General features: G+C 40.4%; 2 protein-coding genes across 3 annotated transcripts; one reads left to right on the top strand and one right to left on the bottom strand.

Annotated features, from left to right (window-relative positions):
- The first annotated feature begins 2,908 nt into the window (after positions 1-2,908).
- cfl1l (cofilin 1 (non-muscle), like) lies at positions 2,909-5,583 on the top strand. Its single transcript, XM_062430305.1, has 4 exons — positions 2,909-2,959; positions 4,122-4,417; positions 4,569-4,645; positions 4,919-5,583. Exons 1-4 carry the CDS (start codon positions 2,957-2,959, stop codon positions 5,041-5,043), a joined length of 501 nt encoding a protein of 166 aa, XP_062286289.1. The 5' UTR covers positions 2,909-2,956; the 3' UTR covers positions 5,044-5,583.
- A 1,818-nt stretch (positions 5,584-7,401) lies between these two features.
- On the bottom strand, positions 7,402-21,944 carry rrbp1a (ribosome binding protein 1a). Of its 2 annotated transcripts, XM_062430325.1 has the most exons (27): positions 21,758-21,944; positions 18,581-19,520; positions 17,534-17,688; positions 17,282-17,404; positions 15,798-15,950; positions 15,503-15,621; positions 15,160-15,313; positions 13,915-14,053; positions 13,576-13,757; positions 13,443-13,477; positions 13,249-13,324; positions 13,082-13,113; positions 12,896-12,977; positions 12,765-12,805; positions 12,597-12,675; positions 12,408-12,497; positions 12,220-12,306; positions 12,050-12,139; positions 11,828-11,920; positions 11,095-11,145; positions 10,931-11,011; positions 10,280-10,363; positions 9,963-10,040; positions 9,271-9,354; positions 9,071-9,169; positions 8,014-8,157; positions 7,402-7,923 (listed from the first exon to the last, which is right to left on the bottom strand). In XM_062430325.1, exons 2-27 carry the CDS (start codon positions 19,500-19,502, stop codon positions 7,885-7,887), a joined length of 3,312 nt encoding a protein of 1,103 aa, XP_062286309.1. In that variant the 5' UTR covers positions 19,503-19,520; positions 21,758-21,944; the 3' UTR covers positions 7,402-7,884. The 2 variants fall into 2 exon arrangements, with proteins under 2 accessions (XP_062286309.1, XP_062286310.1); XM_062430326.1 differs by lacking the exon at positions 9,963-10,040.
- Positions 21,945-22,439: the final 495 nt, after the last annotated feature.

Genomic DNA, 22,439 nt, shown 5'->3' with positions numbered 1-22,439 from the left:
GACATTAAATCTATACTGCTATACAAGTTGTACACTCACTGCTTTAAGTTATATCAAAGATTCATTTCTATAGTGTTGTCCCATGAAAAGATATAATAAAATATTTGCAAAAATGTGAGAGGTGTACTCACTTTTGTGAGATACTGTATATTAATATATTCCACTCCTTCAATCTGTACAAACAACAAAGTGTCAAAATGACATGGTTGTTGAGGTCACTGCACCCAAATAGTCACAGAACTGTAAAATCTAAATTTTAAATTTTTACACTTTGGGTTTTGTAGCAACTAACTGTGAGTCATGTTGAGCCATAAATACATGACAAGCTGGCCCGTTACCTCATAGTTTCAGTTACTGCATCAACTCTGATGCTTTTTTCATTCTAGAATGCCTTGTTTTGTTTGTTAGCTTAAACTTTCTTCTTATTATTGAAGTATTTTGAGTAGCAGAATTAATATGTAATAGCACACTGACTGTGAAAATATAACCTGGAACAATAAATGACCATATCTAAAAACAGAAGTATCAGAAACTTGAACAGACTTTAAACTTGAACTTATAGGTAAAAACAATGTTTTTTTTCTCCACAGTATTCAGTGTAGATTTAATTTTTTACACGAACCAAAATGTTTGTGCATGAGATCTACTAGTGAAAGCCTGGTTCTCAACTGTCCTGCTCTTTGGTGATGATGATGTAACAGATTTTGTACCACAACCCAAAAGCAACCAACTCAGTATCTATAATTTACCAGCAGATGTCAGAGTTCTCATGAATTTGAGTTGGCTGCTTTGACGTCAGTGACTGGATTGTGGCCAAACCTACAATGTGCTTGCAGCAGCATGAAGTTTTCAACTCACAGAAAGCAGTGCAGCAGCCATTTCCTGCTCAGTGTGGTTCAGAGTTATATTTCCCCTTTTACTACTTTTAGAAGTTGCTGCTGGCTGCCATTAGCTCGTGCCTTACTACAGTTATGACAGTTACACTAAAACTACCCTCACTTCACCAACAGCAAGACATGAAATGTAGCTTTAGAAATCATTCTTTTATTAAACAGTTTATCCTCTATTAGACATATCAATTATATTTCAGCTTGTCTTGAAAAGCCACCGATTCTGGGGCCATGCAGTGCAAATGTTAGCTGGTAATATATGATCTGTCATGTGAAGATATTTGGGCACGATTCGTGTTGGAACAGCAGCAAGTCCGGATGTGGGGCGGAACTCTGACGCTCTGTAACCCACTAATTCACACAGAGGAAACAAAGCCACTGCAATGCTGAAACAGAGTATCAGTGTTTAAAAATAGTCCCTGTGGAGGATGGGTTATGCACCAATTTCACCATCAAAAGGAGAGTTTTGCAAACAAAAAACAAAAAAACACTATTTTTATCGTGTAAAAAGATAAAGAATATGAATTTGCAAATGAATGAGTTCATCAGTTTACACAGGAAATTACTTCATCGTCATTGGTAGCTGTAGTATTTTTCACAGCCTCCTAAAGGCATGACTCAAGCATTGCATAACCAATTATGGACTACACATTTTGTCTCAAAAGACTACTGAGAATATGTTATGCCTGTGTGCAATGTGTGTGTATGATCCCTAAAGTCTTTACAAGTGTTCATATTGGACTGAAATACGGTCATGTAGCTTGTGTAAGTTATGCAGAGCAAAAAAACTGGGCATAACATAGAGAGAACGGATGGAAACTTTATTAGTTTTTCATGGTTCTTAATACACATATCTTTAATGTAATTAAAAAGCAGTGGTACATTTTAATTATGACTATGTGCAGTAGTGGATTGATTGATTGTCACAAATGGAATATGCATGGCGATGGATCAGAGGAAAGGTGCAAGAGGGTCAAAGTTTCCCTCCTGTGAATTGGGCCCCTTAATGCTAGCTACACTCCTGGACTGTTTTTTCTATAAACATGTGGAAAACTGTGTTCTTTCTTTTTTTAACTTGATGAAGATCTTACTTGACTCTTTTCTATTTAAACTATTTAAAAGTGAGGTTTGGAGTCAGTGTGCAGACCATATTCATACTCATACCACAATCCAAAAGTCAAAGACTTGTAATTTTGCTCCTTCTTTGAAAGACTTCAGGTCATCACAAACCTTATTTAAAAATATCCCCTAAGCCTTATAAGTCCACTGAAACAGAGAAAGGGCTGGCACTGAGTCTGCACTCTAATTTTGAAAGCAGCAAGCCACTTTTTGTGTATCAGTAAAATGACTCATCGGGCCTCACAAAACATGACTAGAGGAGGAAAACACAAGAAACTGGCAACAAATGAAAAGTCAGCCAGACTAATCCTTAGACATAGTAAATAGTGTAATGTTTACTGTCTTTAGAGGAGGATCAGATGAATGTTTTTGCATATCTTGACTCTTGACTGTGACTACTGGAACCAAATGAAGATGCAACATCTTACTTTCTGTAGGTAGATAAACCCTTTTCACATATCTGTACACGCATCCCATCCTTTACCATATAAGGTCACTGCATCTCAGCAGCAGATGAGTTAAAAAGTGGACAGGTTTGTTCTCCTTATAAGGTGTTAGGTGCCGCTCCCACCTATGAGTGGCTGAAGCTTACCTGAAGTTTTACCTAAAAAGGAAGATCTTCATCTTTCCAGGACTGAAGAATACGGCAGGGAGACGTATAGAAAGGGAATCAGAAATGTACTTATTGTGATAGATAATGAAGCACATGTATCCTATTGAGATATAGGCTTTCAATGTAAAATGATAAAATGGAAATGCTGAGGTTGCAGCTGAAACTGTGGCACACCTGGGAAAAGAGGGATGGGCCTACTATTGGAGGTGTGCTCATTTATCGCAGCTCCTCCTCCATGAGTCAACCTGCTCTCCTTCCTTATGACCCTTCAGCATTTAGTCTGCTGCTGCCATTTCTTCTCTGCTGCCTGTTTCCTCCACACATCAGAAGCAAAATGGTGAGTAGCTTTTACAAATTTGGCTGGATTGATTTGTGCTGTGCAGTTTGCAACTTCTTTGGTGATGTGTGTCAACTACACTATTTAGTTTAGAGATGATGAAACTTTGAATTGCCACATCCTCATTTTAACAATATATGTAAAAAACTAAAGGAATAAATAAAGTATGACTCCAGTGAAGCCTGGTTGTCAATCTGCATAGACTGCAAGATTTTCAATTGATGTTACTTTGAGGACATTTTTTAATTAGACAGAATTTGGTGATTTGAAAGGGCTAGTTAAAGGTGTGGTTTTGCCTCCAAAATGGAGGAAGCTTTGTTCGTGCTTCAAACTTGTTCTGAGAGAATCCCTTGGGGCGGTGTTTCTTGTGCTAACTTGTTCCACAATGACTGGAATGTGACAGAGCCATGGCCTTGGAAATTCATAGGGCAGTTACACCCATTTCATGTTACTAGTGAAAAGCTGCTCGGATATATGCACATTGAAATGATGAAAAAGCGTTAACACTTCTCTCAAAGTCTACTTTTGAAGAACTTCCTGTTTCTTCATCTTTCAGTTCTGCTTTCCGTCCCAAAACCTAAGTACAAGTGAAGGTCTCTTCAAATACAAGTCTAGGCCCAAATCTTACCAAAGTGCTGATACTGTGATGTCTTCTTTATCTTTAGATTGATCATTTCCTATTTCTACAAGAATTTGTGCACTTAACTGGAAAATGGAAATTTGTGCTGAACTTATTATATTGAATGACTAAAAAAGAGAAGAGAGCAGTCATCATAGAAAAGAGCTGCTGTCACTTAAAAAAAAAAACCCCCAAAAAACTGATTGAAATTCAACCAAAACCGTCATTTTAAAAAACTAAATCAAGTCTTAAGTAAGCTCTTTTTTTTCTCTTCTCGCCTTCGTGTTCATCTCATGACCTTTCAGGCCCCTTTTGCAGGGTAACTTAAAATACACATTTAGCTCAGTTTGATTTCTTTAGCTAAGCAGCATTGTATGTGACCTGTGTGGTTAACACCTTCCAAAGAGTACATCGAAATAAACATGCCATCATATCGCATATCGAAAAAGATGACATGAGACAGAGACACAGGGTTTTTCTGGTTTGGGCGGGGGAGGGGGGGTGTTGTACGAAATTCTGACATGTAATGTCGTCTCAAAACAGGCGTCTGGAGTGCAAGTCGCTGACCAGGTGAAAGATGTCTACAAAGAAATGAAAGTAGTAAAGAGTGATGCTGATCAGAAGGAACGTCTACGATTGGTAATATTTGAAATCAAGGGCCGTTACATTGATGTGGAGGAGGGCAAAATCTTCAGGGAAAAAGATCTGGAAAACGTGGATGATGTCTTCAAGTTCTTCCTGAGTCACCTAGATCCTAAACAGTGCCGCTACATGCTGTACGACTGCCACTTCGAGACCAAGGAATCAAGTAGAAAAGAAGAACTGGTCTTCGTGATGTGGTAGGTCCTTATTACAATTTAAGCACAACTGCTCAAGTGTTTTTGCATCTGTATCCACATCTGACTGCAATCTGCAGAGGCCTCGCAATATAACTCTTCAGATACAGTCTAAGTATGGACACTTAAGGATAATGATTTCTCTTCATATCAGGGCTCCTGACACAGCTGCCATCAAAGACAAAATGAACTACGCTAGCTCCAAAGACTCCCTCAAGAAGGCCCTGACTGGTGAGTTTTTTTTATGCTTTGCTCAGTTTTTTTTCAGACCACAGTTATATCTTAATTCCTGATCTTTTAATGAAATGGTGAATCTAAACACTCTGATCATGACCCAATTCCATCTTAAATATATAAACTTCAGGAAAATCCCCTGGTTTGTGTCTGGGGTTTTTTTGTTTTGTGGTTGTTGTTTTTCTTTAGGAAGAAGCTCCATGTTTCAAAATGTTATCACCACTTTCCTCGACAAGGATAACCTTAAAGTTACTCTTGTGTCTTCCACAGGCATCAAACACGAGCTGCAGATGAATGACCTTTCAGATTACGGCGACAGGGACAATTTTGCAGAGAAAATGGGGAAAGGTGTAATCAAAGTCGAGGGCCACCCTGTGAAACCAACTGGGCGCTAATAAACACAAAACCCTTCCCCCTCTGCTACACAAGATAAATTTAAAAAAGGTTTAAAAGGACTATTGAAACATTTCCAAATTGAAATTGTACTTTTGGATTGGTTTATCAAAGTTTAAAGGTAAGGGTTGGGCTCTGGAAGGGATTAGATTCCTGTAACACAAAACTTGAGTATCAGATGTAAAATTATTCATTTTTTGTTCATAAATGATTATGCTATTTTTTTGTCATGTCACTGAGTAGATTTATATTCCTCAAATTATTCATTCACCATTTCTGTGCACACACACAATGTTTGAATCCCTGCATATTGCAGTGTACATCATTTATATTTTGTGAATTGGTTAATAACGTCTTGCTCACTGTATACAGCCCCAGAGTTTACTAGGTCAAAATAGATCAGCCTACAAGTTTAAAATAAATCTGTTTTTTCTAGACTGTTACATGATATGCACCTATAAAGAGTATAATACAAAGACAAAAGCACTGAAATTGCAGCACTCAGTACACTTGTTATTGCCAAATAAATTCAGTGGAACCAATTGTGCATGTGGGCGTTCTTTTTTTTATTATTATTTTCTTCTCCCCATTATTTGCTGTTAGTGTCTTGTTATCAGTTGGACATACAACCTTTTAAAAAAAAAAAAAAAAAAGGGGAAAAAAAGCTAGTATTGATTGGGGCTTGGGGTTGGTCTCAGCACCTGGATTTGGATTCTCCCAGAAAACCTGGGGCCTGTTACACTCAGGAGACCATTTACTGGATGGCTTTGGGCTTGACCCAGGTTTTAAGGTGTACATCCAATTAACCCAAGCACCATGTGTGATGATGTCCATAATACACTTGTATAATGGAAATGTGAGGCTACAGAACAGTACTTCTAACAGCAGGCTGGTCTAGTTCTTTGTGGTAAAATTTGCAGTTACATAAAATCTAATCTCGATGCATTCATTCATATCCCATCACTGCAGTACTGAGAAACTCAAGGCAACTTTTTAACAACAATCAATGAACTCAATGATAGGACGGCAAATAAAACTGATAACTAAAGAACGTTCACTGCTTTTTAAGGCTAAGGTAATCTGCTGGTGGCTACATATGAGAACGGTGAGTTTTTAGCCATGCTGAATGGCAATGTCTGTCTTTTGGTTGGTGTGGGTGATTACCATTTTATACAAACATTCATGGTCCCTAGAGGATGAAGCCTGATGACTTTGGTTATCCCTTGACTTCTCTTGTGCCACCAGCAGGCTGACATAGTTTTTTATTGAAATATCAACTTCTGAATGGGTTGCCATAAAATTAGACATTCATGGTCCTGAGAAGTTAATTTAGCCATCATTAGGTCATACATCTCTATTCATCCATACTTAAGTTTATGACTACATACCTGCAGAACTCATGACAATCCCATGGGCCTCAGCTGTTGTGCTAATTAGCAGACATGAGCATGCTTACATGAGTGTCATTTCTACTGTGATGAGTTATCTAGATTTATCTTATTGATCCCCCCCCCTCATTTTCTAATTGAGGTGGATTTGCTCACTAAAAATATACCTAAACTGTGCCATTATTTCTTGTGCGTGTTCACAAGATATATATTTAAGATGCATCTAATATCTTGTATGCTCAAGATAAAAAATACATCTATATATACACATATGTGGGGGATCTGCAGAGTTTTGTATAATTTAACTACAATTATATAAAGAATAAATATTGTAAGTTTCCATTTCTGTTACATTTGGCTTGTTCACCCACCACTGATTTTTGTTTTGTTTTGGCAAGACACTGTGGGTGATACACACAAACATACCTGAACTCAAATGATACGTTTCACATTTGAAAAAAGCCCGCGCACTATCTCGTCATGTACTTCCTGGTGTTTGACTGCTTTACGGTAACCACTGATGCGGTCTAAGCCTTTGTGTACAGTTTTAAGGAGTGCAATGTCAAATGTTTAGCAGGGTAGGATAAAGAGGTTGGGGCTTGTATAGTGTGAATTGTGTAACCCTCCATTTTGTTGTATGAGGATATACTGTGACAACGTTGGTGTGTAGTAATACTTCCTGTCAGAAACCAAGAATGGTCTTTGCACGGCAAAGTTGTAACAGTTTTTTGCGAACAGCTTTTTACCCTAAGCAGGAAGACAAAACGACTGAATAACAGTCACAAGACAGTCTTTGAAATGTCGTGAGACAGATGTACAGTTCACATACTTGCAGGTTTCCTGTCTGATTAACATTGAATCTGAAACTAAGTTAGTATATAAACATACTCACAATAACCAACAGCTTTTACCGTTTCCTGCCTGCATTCATTGCACATTTACAGCAAGTACGACACAGACACTGACCAGGAATGACATAGAGCTACACTGTAGTTTATTCATTCATACAAATTCTAATTCAATGTGTGTTATTGGCAGCCAGCTATAGAGGGAAGCAGGCCCTAAAGGTACTGCATCGTTGAACCGTAAAATGTTCCCATCATTCAACCACATAAAAAAACATACAAAGTAATTGCACAGGTTGATGTACGTTAGACGTACAATCGGTTTCCCTTTTAACACTGAACTATGGGGAAATGTTTGGAATATAAGGCAGGGGGATAAATATCTTCTGACATAGCCAGAATTGTTGATGGAATGTGGGTTTCAATAAAGATCGCAGCAGGATTTTCTCCTCTAATCTTTGACATGTTCATAATATCAAACATTTGATCCTACAGTTGCAGCAAATGCAATCAACTACAGTACAAGAAAGAAATAGTTTTGGAATGCATAACTATGGTAATCATAAGGCATATTTGGCAGTTTTCTGTAGTGTCCGCAGTGAACTTCCTCTTAGACGGATGTTCCTTCCTTCAATTCCACGTACTCTCCCTTGACAACAGAAAAAAAAAAAAAAGATCAGAGTCAAAACATACAAAAACAATTTGAGCTTAGACGTGCATGTGAGGTCCAGTGTCTCACCTTGCCATCCAGGTGCTCCTGTAGTGTTCTCACTGTGTCTCTCTCTTTGGTCAACTGCTCCTGAGTGGCTTTGAGAAGTTGCTGGAGCTTGGTGGCTGCCTGGCCTAGGTCTTTGGACAACTTCTTCTCCTTCTCCAGGCGCTCCTGTTCCGACAGCAGTAGCAAACATTACTTCAAAGCAGCTTTATAGCCTTAAAAACACTCGTAAGGGTCAAAAAACACATTTTTACTAAAGAGAGACTGTTGATAAATGAGCCCTAATAGGTATGGAGACCCAAAAAATTCAGTCTTAAATAAGACTAAATAAATTATCATATGAATACATACCAACTAAAAACATTATTTAATCATTAAACTGAAATAACTCCGCTCATTATTATCATCATCATCACTTAATGTTACTTCATTCTGCTCCTCTTTTCACAATAAGTGTTTATTGCAGTTCTTTCAGGTTTTTTTCCGCACCATTTCACAGTGCCATTTTTCCCATCATTTCATAATGCCACTTTTCATCACAACCTTCAGTTGTGTGATTGGTTGTTCACTGCTTCAGACCAAAGCAACAGCCAAGTGGCATTATGAAATACAACTGCCGTTGTAAGTAAAAACAGTCTTTGGAAAAAGGACTTTTTGAAATGAAAACTGCAATAAAATATTATTGTAAAAAGAAGCAGGGTGAAATTACAATTATTTTTAGTTATTTCTCAAATGGTCTATATATTCATATGATTCTTTATCTTATAATTTCTTATTTATACATGTAATAATGCTGAACCCTTTGGGTCTCCATAAATCAAGTGAGGACAAGTGCTTTTGACACTTTACAAACTGATGGTGAAGAAAATGTAAACTGTGTTCATAGTTGACACAGTTAGAATAAAGCTTTCAAGTTGGTCCACACAATTTAAAATATAATACTGAATCATTAAGATATACCATGATGATACATGTGTGATTCATGTCAGGTCTTTCAGGGTTATATATATTTGCAATAATCCAGGACTAAGATAAATACAAGTTTGATCTTTGGATTTGGGATATCTGGTCATTACCACACCTTGAGTTGAGCAACATCTTCTATGTCAGCTTGTGGTGATTCTGCAGAATCCTTCAAAAGATCCAATTGAGCCTGAAGTTCTGTGACAGTCTTCTGGGCCTGGGGGTTGACAACACACACAGATGTTATCAACTGGGAGTTTATCAGTACCACGCCAGTGTTGAAAAGACTGAAAAGAATGAGTCGACGATTGCCCCTACCTGCTCAAACTCTTCAGAGAGCTGCAGCCTCTGAGCCGCCTCCTCCTGCAGCTTCTCGGTTGTCTGGCTGAACTCGTGCTGGACCTGATGGCAGGCAAAAAACACACAAACACACACACATAAATACACACAGACAAATGCTTAACAGATGCATGCGTATGCAAAGATTCTTGTTACCAAAGCAGCACTACACATCCACACACAAAAGCTGCTCGACCTGTGTGTCAAGTTAGTTTCTTTCTAGACTACTTCATGTGAAAGGCTCAAGTCAAACACAACATTTCTGGTGCTGTTAAGAGTCGCTCAAACAAATATCTGGCAACAAAGGAGGAGAGGAGAGCATGCCGAAAAAAAGGTGAGAAACAGAAGGAGTTAGTTATGTGCACTCGATAAAAGCAAACAGTGGTTAGCAGAAACAGCTGCTGTGTCGAAGGAGTACTGGACAGACTGGAAATACAGCTGTTCTCAAGAAGAGTCATCTGTTGCTCATTGTCCGTGCATTGCAGTCCTTGATTTAGGACGTAGATTTCATAACTGCAATGAACCAATAACACTGATTTTCCTTTTGATTTTTCACTCAATTGAAAAATGCTCATCAATGAGGATAATCTTTTAGGCCTTTTGAGGCCTAGTCACTGTCCAGTACTCTCTGACAAGAAGTGAAGGGTGCCCTGCGACCTTTGCACCCTGACCTGACTGGGTTGAGCCTCAGTTGGGCCATTCTTTTCTCGCTGACCCCGCATCGTGACCTCGCCCAGCTGCTCTCTGACCTGAAAACAGGAAGCCGTCGCTAGTCACTGGTTACATAACCTCAAATCATGAACGCTCTTTGCTGTCACTGAAACCTTACCCAGCTGGCTGCGTAGGTAAAGGAGGGATTTCCACAAATGTCTCACTATGTGATGTCACATAAATAGCATGTCTCTCTCTCACATGACTTAAACTGACAAATGAATATGACATTCTTATTATGTGAAGGAGGGGAAAGCAGGTTTGTCGGGAAATGTACCTGTTCAAGCTCCTCCTTGTGTGCCTGTGCCTCCTTCTGGGCCAAATCCAACTGGCTCTGACACTCCGACAGCTGCAGCTTCAGCTGAATACAGAGAAATCACAGATATGAACAGATCATATGGGTGTTTGTAAAATATATGTAAATGCACCACAAGAAGGAAATTTAAATATAGGAAATACCTTTCTAGTATTTCATAGAAAAATACTGTACACAATGTTGTGTATTTCCAATTATCTATATTTAACACAAGTTCTAAAATTAGAGCTGCAATGATTAATCGATCAACAGGAAATTATTCACCAACTATTTTAATAATCAATTAATAACTTTTAGTTATTAAAATATTACAAATTCCTCAATTCTAGTATCTCAAATATGAATATTTTCTGGTTGATTTTATCTTGTGTGATTGTAAACTAAACATATTTGGGTTGGTACTCTTGGTCAGGACAAAAGACATTTGAGGACGTCACCTCAGACTTAGACCAAACTATCTATTGAGAAAATAATCAACAGATTATAGCAGTGATGCAAATTATCATTAGTTCAGCTCCAACTTTCATTTTCAAGTTTCCCCTGAAATGCAGTGGAATCTCGATATTTATGTAAAAAACAAAAAATATTTATGCTAATTAACTGCTCATGTACCTGCTCCATTTCCTCAGAGTTCCCCTGGTTGTCTGATTGCTTCTCCAGCTGTGCCTCCAAAAGCATCATCTGCTCCTTCAACTGCAGAAAAATCCACAGACAGGTTTCATATAGCAGAACATATCTTCCCACCTGCCAAAATTACCTCAAGGGGAAATTCCCACCTGTTCTACACTTTGGTTTTCTGCCTCCAGCTTGCTGGCCTTCTCCGAAGCCTGATTGTGTGCAAGAAGGACTATTGTTAGTTTTCCAAAAACCAACAGGGACCCATACACAGTGTCACAGGTGATGGTGAAGAAATAAAGTTATAGACTTTGTTCAGACTGCAGGAAAATCAGATTTGTTTCTCAATTCAGATCTTTAAGACAGACTCCCCGCACTGTCTTGCAGATCGGATTTGTGTGTGCAGACCTCACCAGCCTATCTGCATGGGTTGCTGTGGTAACAACATAGGCATCATTAATTCACTGGTGACGTGACTTTACAACGCAGAAGCATGAGAAATGGAGATCCATCATCTCACCCTTCAAACAATCACAGAACTCCTCTGCTGTACCAGACAAACTCAGTAACAGAGAAGCAGCATGGATTCTACTCAGCCGCTCTCACATATTTCTATCACTCTGGACTTGATGTGATAATTGAGTGTTGCATTGCAAGTGACACAAAAGACACTCTGAAATCTGATTTGAGCAGCCAAAGCATCTGGACTTGCTTTTTAAACCACGTCTAACACACCTTGGATCTGATATCCAAAAAGAAAAAAAAAAAATCACTTTAAGTGTTTTTTTTTGCTGTCCAAACTTTTTAAAAAATCAATCTGGCTATGCCAAAAAACAGATTTGGGCTGGCAGTCTGAACAAGGCCATAGTGATTTCACATGTAGGTATTACTTACTTCCCTCAGCTGTTCCTCTGTGTTAGCCATCTTGGACTTCCATACCAACTCCTCCTCCTCCACACTCTTCTGCAGATGTTTCAGCATTCCTTCCTAAAAGGGAAACAGGATCAAATGTACTTTGTATTCACATGTAGAAATTCATACACATATTCCACCATACTCAGAGCAAGATTTGTTGAATGTATATTATGATTTCATAGCAGTCTGAACAGTCTTTACCGTCTCAGCCAAGACTGTCCTGTATTGTTCACATTCAGCTTGCATGGAAGCATGGCTCTCCTCAGCCTCCTTCAATTTCTCAAGCAGCTCCTGAAACAACAAAAATATTCAGAACTTCTGCCAGACTAAATCAAAGCAGAATATGGCAACAGTGTAAAATTGTGGCTTACAGGCGACTCTGTGCTCGACTGAGATTCTTGGCTCTGTTGGGTGAGAGCCTCCTGAGCTTTCTGTGTAAAAACTTGCGACCAGTTTGGCTAAATGATGACAAAAGCAGACACGAGTAAGTCATGGGACCAAAACCATGAGAATAAAAGCTCCCTCAGAAACTCCTCTTGTCAAAATCTCCTTCTCCTACCTGCTCTGTCTCTACGGGAATCTGTGGAAAGAGTGCCTGGAGAGTTTCTTTGGCTTCAGTTTGAAAAGCTGTCAGTTGTCCCATTACGCCCTGCAAAAAAACCCCCCAAAAAACAACCATGATCAGTAAAGTGATTAAAAGTAAAGCAGCGTTAGTTGATAAGCCACTAGAGAGTAAAGAGAGTCTTACTCCATCAGCGGTTGCCTTTTCCCTCGCTTCCCTCAGCTCCTCTTGTAGTGATGTGACGAGGGCATCCTTCTCAGTCACACTAGCCACACAACAAAAAACAGACAAAACAGATAAAAATACCACACCTCACAATATGCGAGTTATCTTTTCATGCCAGATTTCATTTACCTGTTCTGTAGTAATTCGAGCTCTGCAGAGTTATCTGACAGCTGAAACAGAGACGACATGCAAATAAGTGAGATCCGTTTTTGTATTGTAGGGCAGCTCTAGAAAGGGGCATGCAACACATAGGTGCTTACTGGTGTGCTCTTAAGTTGCTCCATCTCTTCTTTGAGGTTTTTAAGTTCATCCTGAAGTGATGTGATAAGGCTGGCATCCTCGCTAAGAGACAAAACAATAACATAAAATCGAATTAATCAGAAAACAAAACAAAAGGTGTGGCATTAGATCTGAGATTAATGGATGGCTAGTAAAAGGCATCATACCTCTTATTCTCTGCCTCAGCAATAGTGTTCTCCTGTTAGAAGAGCAGTTTATTTGTGATTAGCAGTGCCCCTATTCACACCTTTGCATAATCAATTATTTCTCCTGAATTGTCGAGAAGTGATACTATTCAGTAACAGATTTAACAATATGTGTTTGCAACACTTACAGCAGCTTCCTGCTTTATCTGCAGTTGCTTCAGTTCCTCGTGGAGAGTGTTCAGCTGGCTGTCCCTCTCCTGGAGGCTGCAGAGGAAGCACAGCATTTAATAAATGGAGGCGGGGGGGTGTAGCATTTAAAGCAATTAATGGAACAGCTTCGGATATGATGCTGAGACTGATCAAATGAGGATGAAACACTTACCTGAGCTTTAGTTGTTCAAGCTCTGCAGCATTAACCTGCCAAATCAAAGATGACAAACATCATTATGGGTGACTATGGGTGGCCAAGCTGTCTGGCCGTTTCAAAGAAGACAAACTGCCGAAGAATGTCTGACCTGATTGTTCTCCTCCTCCTTTTTGTTCTGACTGGCCTCCAGCAGTGTGTTTATGGAGGCCACCTGCTGTACAAGCTGGCTTTTCTCTGCCTGTGTCTCCTCCAGCTGGGCAGTGAGGGTCTCTACCTGAGCAGAGCGCTCCTTGATGTCGGCCTCCAATTTCCCCATACACACCTGAAATTCTGCAGGGGGAAAGAACACCTTCAATACACACCACTCAAAATGTATCTGATATTTTATATTCTGTGATGCACCCACTGTTTCTACAAAAGTCCCCATAGCACAAGAAGTCATGTCTATTTCCCATATTTCATTCTTCTTTTTCTCTCATTTTCTGACCTGAGAGTGCACTGCTGTCCTGCTGGGCCTGGTCCAAAGTGGCCTGCAGGCTGCCGTTTTTGCTTTGTGTTGTTCTGAGCTCCTCACACGCCTCCTCCAGTTTCCTCTGTAACGCCTGCTCACTCTCTGTATGGCTGGCCTGATAAAGAAATTGATTCAATGTATCAAACAGCAGGGGGCAGCAAAGATTCACCAGATTATCCTTCTTGACAACATGGATTCAAAAGGAAGTGTATGCAGACTACACACCATTTTTGTAAAGTATACTTCAATATAATCTTTCCACACATTCAGAGAAGAAGACATGATCTCATGTTCATATATGGATAAAAAGAGTGAGGTTGAGGTTATGAAACAAACAAGAAAGGGGGAAAGACATTATAAAACAGCATGCTAAGCATTTGTTTAGATTTTTTAAGGAAGTGTTTTGAAGGAAGCACTTTAAACTTGAGGGGGTTTTGAGGTAATTAGTCCACTTGGACCTCTGAAAATATTTGTTGCTGATAGTATTATATGTTGATTTTCACAGTCCAGCAACACATACACAGGCAACAAGTCAAACTCCTCTCAAGTAAAAGAAATCAGTTATCTGAGCATATATACTGTAAATGGACTAATGGTCAATTTACATGCTATTGCATAATATGTTTAAAGACCACAAACTACTGGAGCGACTGTTAGTAAATGATTAAACAAGCGGAACACTTGACTATCAGGAAGTGCTGACTCACTTGCTCCACATAACCTGAAACACTTCAGACCAACAGCGTTCCATCAGTAAGTGACTGTGCAGGCCGATAGTGTATATTTAAGTACAACAAATGAACTGATAGTGATATTCTTCATGTCTCAAAGTCACACATGTTTTAAATAGCCTAAGACTGTTCCTGCTTTTTTTTCTAACAGCCAGGTACAGAGAGCTGGAGCAGAGAGATGCTCGGACACGCACACATTCCAGCTGGTGCTGAGAAGCATTTTCCCTGCAGCCCCATTATTGTATGGCTGCATTCCAGCGCAGCCCTGGGCTCTGTGATTACAAGGCAATTAAACTTCAAGAAACATTACAGGATCGGGGGATAGGTGGTAAAGGTCTAAGCTTGCATTTTGTAGACACTCTGTAACTAACTGGCTGCTTAAACAAGAAACTGAAACAAAACAAAAAAAGAGGATAGAATCATTTTGTTCCCAAAGGGCAGTAGTAATTAATAATAAAGATGATGTGGTGTTCCCACAGGCTAGGCCAACCTGCAGCAGGGAGAGCTGCTTCTCAGTAGCGGAAACCTTGGCCTCCAGCCCTTTCCTGATGTGCTCATCAGCAAGCAGACTTTCTGTCTTCTCTCCAAGATCCTTGGTTAGCTTTGTGCATTCCTGACGCAGCTTAGCCAGCTCCGCATTTTGTCTGAGGACAGAGTGAAAGAGAGAGAGACACACAAGCGTCACAAAAATATAAGCCAACCTTCAAGTCTGGTACTCTACATACCTCACAATGTGTTCACATTGTACTCAAACTGCACTTAAATCTTAGGATTAAGAGGTCAAATACTTATCAATGGCTCACTGCTTTTCAGTTACTGTTAACAACACTTACTTGCTCTCAGCCTGACTAGTGGCTTGGTTGAGGGCGTCACGGAGAATGGAGTTCTCTTGCTGTAGACGGGCCAGCTGGGCATTGGGACCTTTTTCCAACTGGTCCTGCAGGCTGACGATCTGGGAGAGCAGTTTAAAGTTTTCTTTTTAATAAAACCATTCATGTTGGACTCTAAACTTTGACAGATGTTCAACATTAAATCTATCTCAAGACCACTGAAGAGTTCAAACTTCTTATAATGTACTAATCTGAACTGTACAATGAGAAAGAGTAAAACTTGTGCATGTGAACTGACCTTTGCATTGAGCTTCTGGGTCTGGGCTACCTGGTCCTGGTAACTGGCTTGCATCCGAGCTTGCAAAGCAATCATTTCCTGCTCCCTCTTGCTTAGCTGGGAACTCAGCCTAGTCTCCACACTGGCCACCTTGGACTTCTCAGCAGAAAGCTCCTGATAAAACAGACAGCACGGTCAGATTCAAAGAGCAAAGAGCCCTTTCAGATGGTTTGAATCTAGGGATATTCTGACAAAGTTTTTTTTGGCCACAATCCTGATCCCACTCCTTTAATAATGGGTAACTGCAGATACCAAACTTATATTTACTTAAATGTTGATTTAATATATGTGACACATTGAAATAACTGGAGGAGCTGTTTAAACCCGGCGCAAATTATTTTTCACAAGCAACATTATCCAAATAATGGAGGTCCTAAGTCAAAACTATTACATTTAAAAGCTTACATTAAAAAGAGATGAATGAAAGTTTAACTGTGAAATTGATGTGATGCCATCAGTTGATCGTTTTACAGGAGATGGATCACTCTTTTGGAGCGATTGGAACTATAAAAAACACTCGAGCCACTCACAATAGCACAGCGGTTTTACAGAGTGGAGTTTCTTCCCTCACAAACAATTTTTGGTCGAGCACAGACACCCGCTTGCAGAGAGATTTTAAGCCAAATCTGACCAAATCTAATTTTGGTCAGAAGTTACTAACATTGTAGAACCTACCTATCATGGAGGAGAATACTTCAGTGCAGAGTGAAATATTTTCACAAGTACTGTCATGAAATCTGGTTCAGACAGAGATTTACCATTAATAAGAGGATAAGTTCAGGTTTTCTGGGGGTTGTTTGGCTTCTCCTTTTGTGAAACAACAACAACGCTAAAACACTTAGTTCACGAAAAAGAAATTATGAAAAACAATAAAAAAGGTTTCCATGAAATTTGCTAGTGAAAACCATTGTTATCAGAGGATCTAACTTGATAAACTCCTGGTTATCGTTCCTTCACCTTTAGTGTCAACTTTGTATTTTGAGATACCATTTGTACAAAGGACAACGTGATAGTATTTGCTGCACAAAATCATGCTGCTCCGTGGATGGACTTTTCATGTACTGCCACTCATAGGCTGAAAAATATTACATAAGATTGGTAGGATAATACCCAAATGTAACAGTTGGATGAAACTGTATGAGCCATGTATGCTTCTTGAAGACTGTTCACCTTGTTACCTTTCCTCTAGTGCCACCTTGAGGACAAAAGATAAAGAAGGCTGCAACTTACACACTCACAGGTGAATAAACCCCTTTAAATGTAAGTTTAACAACATGGTTTTGTCCTTCAGTGGCACCTGAAGGTCAAACCACACTTTCCGCTCCACTAGCAGCAAAGATATGAGAATAACACGTTTAAACCATCTAACATCTTTGTTTTCTGGTGCAATGAGCATTAGAGTGGATAGGAATGCTTGAATGGTAATTAACACTTGAATGACTGACCTTTGTGAGATCTCTCAGACGGTTCTTTGCTGCAGAGGCATCCTCTTGTTCTGCTGCCAGCTGTTTCTCCCTCTCTTCCAGTTGCTTCTTCAGGATGGCCACTGGGTCTCCTTTCTGAGTGGCCTGAATATGCACACAAACACAGAAAGATGGCAAAATAACAGTGGATCTCCCTCTCTCATGAGTCTTGCAAATGATCAGTAAACAATCCAGTGCCATACACCCCTCGTCACTGACTGCAGTGTGCCATACCATGTGCCAGGTGTCCTGAATGATGCCGGCTTTCTCAGACAGGATCTCAATGAGCCTATGAGCCTCTGCCTCACTGAACACCATGCTACTGATGGTGGACACCAGAGCCTTGTAGGGCAGGTACAGCGGAGCGTCGGCCGAATCCACCGCCACCACTGAAGAGGAAAACAACATTTAAATGAAAAAAACACGACAAAGTCATACACAATGAGAGACAAATATGAAACTCAGAATTTATTTCATGTTTAAAGCCCCAAAGCCAGACAGTTTTGTAGGCCCCATTAGACTGCCGCAATTAAGATTGGATTGACACACTGCCTCAGGTGAAGGGCAAGGTTGCTGCGCCTTTGAGTCTGGGGCCCTGGGCAGCTTCGAATGGCAAATGATGGGGCACTGTGGCACCAGGCAGAGACGCGCCTCAGGCAAGAGAGAACCCCACCCCCCTCCCTACCCATTGTCAGGACACTGAGAGTCTTTGTTAGTTAACAAAACAGGGCAGTGGTGTTTGGACAGGCTGGCGTGCTCTATGCCCTCCTGAGCTGAGTGCCAGACATTACCCACCACTGCCCATTGGCACTACTTTCCAAAGCTACACAGCTAGAAATTCATCTGTACTGACAGGGCATTACTGCCTTAGATTCTGATTGTGTGTGTGTCTCAACTGTACAGACATGCCCCCACTTCCACCTCCAAACACTCAGAGTCTGAGTCCTATCACTAGTGTTATGGCTAATGTAGATCCTGCCTAAACAACCATTTCCATCAATTCAGAGGAGAAGGCTAATTTTGGTTCTAGTATAACAATAATATTGACGGACCACATCTTTGATGTGCAGAGGAGGGTAGTGGATACCATCAAGGGCCAAACTACACACTAAGCTTCACAGCTATCCTGTGTATTTAACAACTGAAGACTGATGTGTATTTATTTCACCCTCCTGCTGCGATTTTCTGTAGAATTAAACTCAGAACTATAGAAAGAAAAGAACAACATAAAGTAACATTTGTTAACATAACATAATTTCTGGTCACTATTTCTGTTCTCACCATTCTCAGTTTTTTTCTTGGAGGCCTTCTTCTTAGGCTCCTGTGCTTTTGGTGCAGCAGCAGGAGTCTGCTGAGATCCCACCGGGGGCACTGCCATAACTGGGACGTCTTTAGTGACAGCCTCAAGCACCGGGGCAGACTTGGATGTGGCTTGTGACGACTTAGCTGGGGCAGCAGCAGACTTGGTTTGGACTGAGACGGCCTTTGCTGGGGCAGGGGCAGACTTGGCTGATGCAGGAGCAGTTGAAGGGGCAGTTTTGGCTGAGGCAGGCGTAGACTTTGTTGATGCAGGGGCGGCGGCAGACTTAGGTGGTGCAGGGGAAGCCTTTGCTGGGGCAGGCGCAGAGGCCTGGGTTGGTGGTGGGGCAGCAGAGGACTTCACCGGTGCAGCGGCAGCCACGAGTGGAGCTGACTGGGTAGAGGCTGGCTCCACCTTGGCCACCTTCTTCTTCTTTTTCTCTTTAGGTGAGGGTGCAGGTGAGGGATCAGCCAGAGCAGGGCTTGGTTCGGCAGCAGCTTTGGGTTGGATTTCTGCTGGTGCTGGGGTTTCAGTTGGCGCAACCTCGACAGCTGGGGCAGGCTCGGGGGCAGGAGCAGCGGCTACAACGGGAGCAGCAGCAGGCTCAGCGACTAGATTAGCTTCAGCGGCCTCTTCATCTTTTTCCGACTCTGGGATCTTTCCATTGGGCTTTTCATCCTTCTTCTTTGTGCGACTCTTCTTCTCAGATGTTTTGTCCTTCTTCTTTTTGTCAGAGCGAGAAGACTGTATCTTACCTAACTCCCTGCGCTGTTTAGCCAGTGCCTCCTCATAAGAGGTCTCCTTCATGGAGAAGGTGGAGACAAGAGCGATCCCAAGAGCTGAGATCACCATGAATCCACCAAACACCATTATCCCAAGGGTCTGGGGGTCGTAGATATCCATTGTTCAATTTCAGTTCACCTATAAAAAAAAAAGAGAGAGGCTTCTTAACACAAGTTAGGAAATCTTTTTTTTTTTTTCAAACTTAAGCTTAAAGCAGATAACTAAAGACATCTGAGAGTAAGAGTCTTTTCCTGAGGGGAAAAAGAAAGGGTAGTAACAGTCTGTTTCTGAGCTTTTCAAAAATGCACACAAAATCAAAACAATCCACACAAAACCAAAACTGTAATAATACCACTGACAGCAATTTCTCTGTGTCAAAGCACAATCAAACTAACTGCAGCTGTATTAACATCAGCTGATGAGGTAGGATTGTGATTAAAACTTTATGGAGAGCATCCACAGCCATTTACCCTAACCGGCCTCAGGGTGTCACTGTTAACCCCTTTCATAAACTCATGCCCTGAGGCTCCACTTTATGCAGAGCAGCAATTCATATCAGATCACAGTGCGGCAAAAGAACATCTGGTCAAAACACACAAGTCATATAGCCGATTAAACATAAATGTGTTCATACGGCTCAAATCGACCCTCATGATTACTACAACTATTAAAGTGAAGTGTGGCACTGAGCTTTGTGAGTAGGAACCATAGACTGTATAAGAACCAGCACGAAAATATAGTAAAACAAAGTTAGAAGAAATAAATATTAGCATGAGGCAAAGACCCCAACCCCTACAATAAAGACAACTCCAAATAAGTCCAAATTCAAAGTTTTAATAAATTAATAATTATGGATTATTACATTGATCCAATACAATATCTGATGTTTCTGAGAATGCTGCTGCTCTAACATACATGCAACCATGGGTGAATAATTATGTAGAGGTTACAAAATCCCAAGTAAATTGCCAGAGATCTGACAGATTATCAGAGCAACTTCAAAGTTAAGAGCATGTGCGACCTGGGCACAAGATAAATCCACCCCTTACATTGTTTAACAACCTGAATATGAATTTATGACAGGCAAAGATCCACAGGATAGACCACAGATGCAAAAGTGAGTTACAGACAATAGTGGATAAAAAGCATTAATAGTTACCAGCGACTGCAAACGTTTCCAGCAGTTGGCTGGTGCTTAGTGTTAATTTCCTGTCCTGTAAAAAAACTATCCCTTTAAGGGTCTTTCAACTCTCCTGTCACAAAGCAGAATATTTAGCCTGAAGGGAAGGAAAGCTGACTGAGGGCAGATAGGAGCCAAGAGAGACATTTAAACACCACTCTTTCATTTATTTTTGCAGCAGTTATCAATCATCTCTGACTTTAAACTACAGATGGGAAAACAAGCCCCTTTTGGAAATATATTTTAAAAAATGCAAAGAAAATAGAACAATGATGGTCTTTATTGTTTAAAAAAAATAAAGAAAAGTGAAACATTGTGTCACAAGAGAGAGGAAACTAGAGAGCTACTTGAGTCCAGAGTCCCAGATCATTACAGGCTCTTAAAGCTGGAGGTGAAAGGGGAGAGCTTGTCCTGCCTCCTAATCTGAGATGTCACACGTCACTGCATCTCCACTCACAATGAACCGAAAAAGATGAAGTTTACTTGGCTGTAAATGGTTGCAAAATAGGCAACTTTAAGTGCAAAATATTTCTCTTTCACTCATTTGCTTAGGGGGTTGAATTAAGAAAAACTAATCTTCAACTCAAGATATCAAACTCCACAAACTTTACTAGAGAAAAATGATGTAAAGGCATTTCATTTGTTTCATTTAAAGGCTGGCGCTTGCTTGGTTTCAGACACACTGTAACGATAAAAACATATTGTGCTAAAAAATCACGGCACTTCTTTTTTTTTCTCTCAACAATTTTACTCCAACAACTTCCAGCATATTCACGAAGCAATGCAATTTATCCTACTGACACCACAAAAAAGTCGTACAACATTTATGAGCCATTACCGTCCACTCACACTCCTTTTTTGATGATTAAAAAGTGCGTGATTCGTTAATTATTCTTAAGCAATGCTCTTTTAATCATTACTAGCTTTATGGCTAACATTGAGAATCAATGGACTTGGCCAGCGTCCCTGAAAATTATCAGCGCTGTTGAAAAGTGTCGGTTCGTGTTGCACAAACACACTCCGAAAGCTGTGGTAAAAAGTCTAAATAGCCGGTGAATAAAGCGTATACAGTAAATGAAGTTTAATTGGTTATCTATATGTGGCAGTACTTCGCTCTGGAGTTAGCAGCTGATAGCTTTCCGAGCTAGCTAACGTTGGCTTTATGAATTAAAACATGTCTAATTCCGACACTCACCTCCTGCTTATGTAGATACGTCTGCTTGTTTCAAAAGGACCGAAGAGAGGGCAGAAATCTGTGAATTGCAGATGAAGTGTCTTCTGTGTGAAGCTGCCTATTTATCCAGCTATCTAGCTAACTTGATTTTTTTTTCCAGAGCTCTCCCACTCAACTCTCTCCGCTGGAGGATCCGTGGTCTGCTGTGAAGTCGTGGCACTCCGAGCTGGCTAGACGTGTTGGCCCCGTGCCCCAGATAGCTGCTGCTGCTTCTTCTCTGGGTTTACTGGCAGACTGCAATCCAAATTTAACTGTGCATACCGCCATCTACTGCACCGGAGCGTTATTCCCCCTTGGGCCCCCTGGACTAAACTTTGAGAAACACAAAATAAACAAACAAACAAACAAACAAACAAACCCCCCCCCCCAAAAAAAAAATTCACACCCTATCTCCTAATCCTGCCTGTATCATATAACCTATCAACCCGCTTCTGATTTTCCTGAAGTCCTGTCCTGTGCTCTGTAGTGATTTTAAACTCTTGCCCTGTTTCATGACAAGTCAAGGCAATTCAAAGTGCTTTACATAAAGCACTTTGACATAAAAAAACACATTTAAATACAATTAAAAAGAGTTCAATAGAAAATAAAAATAACACTGAGTGAAAACCTGCATGCCCGAACCTTAATTGTGTGATGATTACCT

Source organism: Scomber scombrus, chromosome 12 (genome assembly GCF_963691925.1).
Source record: "Scomber scombrus chromosome 12, fScoSco1.1, whole genome shotgun sequence".
Taxonomy (NCBI): Eukaryota; Metazoa; Chordata; class Actinopteri; order Scombriformes; family Scombridae; genus Scomber; species Scomber scombrus.
This window is presented reverse-complemented; position numbering and strand designations above follow the sequence as displayed.